At 36.3% G+C, this 2689-nt stretch overlaps 1 protein-coding gene across 1 annotated transcript in view; it reads left to right on the top strand.

Annotated features, from left to right (window-relative positions):
• Positions 1-400: 400 nt before the first annotated feature.
• The window catches only part of LOC110441597 (glutamate--cysteine ligase regulatory subunit-like), an 11026-nt gene continuing 8737 nt past the window's right edge, over positions 401-2689 (top strand). Inside the window, exon 1 of the mRNA XM_021484793.1 lies at positions 401-560. Within this exon, the coding sequence (XP_021340468.1) occupies positions 447-560 (114 nt within the window). The 5' untranslated portion in view covers positions 401-446. The remainder of the gene's footprint in view (positions 561-2689) is intronic.

Here is a 2689-nt window from a genome sequence, read left to right as displayed (position 1 = left end):
ATGTTTAAAATACCTTCTTATGAAATATACCTATACAAATTTTGCTGAAATTCACTCCCTTAGAGTAAAAATTATAATTATATTAAAGAAATCCTAAATCGTAACCTGACAGTCTAAAACTCTCAATTTTTAACAAAAGTGTGAATGTGATTTAGGGCGAAACGACCCGAATCCCATGTAAAGGGGGGTAACTCTTCAAAACTGAGTTACGACCAAAAACTTTTGGATTATCCATGCCAGTACACTAGGCTACCCTACTCGGTAGCTGACGCTGTCTGGACCAAACTATAGACAAATTCTGATTGCATTTATGAATTTTTCAGATTATTTACATTTTCTTACGATAAAGTACACGCATCCTTAATTACTGTAAAAAAAAAACGTTTCAGTATCGTTTAGTGCAAACGCCTGACTGACACAGACCGGGCACCTAGCAAAGTAGCGAGATGGCCGACGAAATACCTGTTGTCCCGAAAGTTACAAGTTTAGTTGTTCACAGTGGGAATATTGTCAACTGGAACAGATTAAAACGGAAACCAAATCAGACACCGTCAGAGGAGGTAAGTCAGTGATCAACATTATTTCAGTGTCACGGTGACATGACCGAGAAAACAAGCCGTTTGAATTACAAATTGTGTTTGTTTATATTATGTTAAAAGTCTGACAATTGTTTAATTAGTTCATCTTACAGTGATGTTCCTCATCTTAGACTATTTCCTCCATATTTGTAGAATAATCATATTGCTATTTTTGATCGATTGTGCTGCCGATTGGTTTTGTACGGTGATAATGTTTGGTGTGATGTAGTTCTCGGCGTCGGTCTGGTTAGTGACCGATATATATATATATGCAAATTTAACCAATCCATAGAAAGACGTAGTATCTCGTCTCTGACATCAGTCCACTGATGTATCATTTATCGATATAATTACTATTTAGTCTCTTATGATCTGTGGGATTATTACATATAAAATATATATATTATTATTATATACATTTTTTGGGGGTTCATGCTCCAGATATCCATAGCATATGACTGTGCACTTTTCTAGAAGATCTATAATTGACAATTACATGTATGTGTAACGTACAAGTATGAATAAAACATTGGTTGCCAAATACTAAGTGTGTACATACTGTGCTTCCACTGAGGAACTAGAAGGTAATGGTGATCATGTATATTATTTCTACATCCTCATTAGTTGGATCATAATAACATGGGGGTCAGTGATTTGTGATATTAACTCATAGTTTGGATCATTATCACATGGGGGTCACTGATTTGTGATATTGACTCCGAGTTTGGATCATTATCACATGGGGGTCAGTGATTAGTGATATTGACTCCGAGTTTGGATCATTATCACATGGGGGTCAGTGATTAGTGATATTGACTCCGAGTTTGGATCATTATCACATGGGGGTCACTGATTTGTGATATTGACTCCGAGTTTGGATCATTATCACATAGGGGTCAGTGATTTGTGATATTAACTCAGAGTTTGGATCATAATAACATGGGGGTTAGTGATTTGTGATATTGACTCGGAGTTTGGATCATTATAACATGGGGGTCAGTGATTTATGATATTGACTCAGAGTTTGGATCATTATCACATAGGGGTCAGTGATTTGTGATATTGACTCAGAGTTTGGATCATAATAACATGGGGGGTCATCGATTTGTGATATTGGCTCGGAGTTTGGATCATTATAACATGGGGGTCAGTGATTTGTGATAATGTCTCGGAGTTTGGATCATTATCAATCACATGGGGGTTAGTGATTTGTGATATTGACATGGAGTTTGGATCATTATCAATCACATGGGGGTTAGTGATTTGTGATATTGACTCGGAGTTTGGAGCATTATCACATGGGGGTCAGTGATTTGTGATATTAACTCAGAGTTTGGATCATAATAACATGGGGGTCAGTGATTTGTGATAATGACTCTGAGTTTGGATCATTATCAATCACATGGGGGTTAGTGATTTGTGATATTGACTTGGAGTTTGGATCATTATCAATCACATGGGGGTCAGTGATTTGTGATAATGACTCGGTGTTTGGATCATTATCACATGGGGGTCAGTGATTTGTGATATTGACTCGGAGTTTGGATCATTATCACATGGGGGTTAGTGATTTGTGATATTGACTCGGAGTTACTTATTTTTGAAACAGTAGGTTAATATCCCTTTAGGACCTCACTTCCATTGCAACATCAAAGGGCTCTCTACAAAATGTATCAGTTATAGACTGTTTATTTCCATTGTATTGTGGTTGTATGGACCTAAACAGTTATATTTACCTCAACTTTGTCTTGGTCAATACACTGTACATATATACATGTATATCCTTTTCAGGTCCATATAGCCACATATATATTCACCTCAACCTCAAGTCCATTACTAGTAAATATATAATGAGAAAAACCTGGAGTAAATATCTACAATCTGTTTCTTTTAAATTATGCAATATATTCATAATTAAAATATTAAAGGACACACCTTCCTTATATATTGCTGTACCATACTCCAGATAGGGCCTAGAATATTGTGTTTCTGATATAACAACATAGGGTCAGACGATTAGAAAGAAGAATAGTTTAGCATATTAGCTTTTTAGGTCACCTGAGCTTTGCTCAAGTGACCTATTCTAATCGCTTTTCGTCCGTCGTCGTGCG

This window comes from Mizuhopecten yessoensis, unplaced genomic scaffold (genome assembly GCF_002113885.1).
Source record: "Mizuhopecten yessoensis strain PY_sf001 unplaced genomic scaffold, ASM211388v2 scaffold1875, whole genome shotgun sequence".
NCBI lineage: Eukaryota > Metazoa > Mollusca > Bivalvia > Pectinida > Pectinidae > Mizuhopecten > Mizuhopecten yessoensis.
This window is presented reverse-complemented; position numbering and strand designations above follow the sequence as displayed.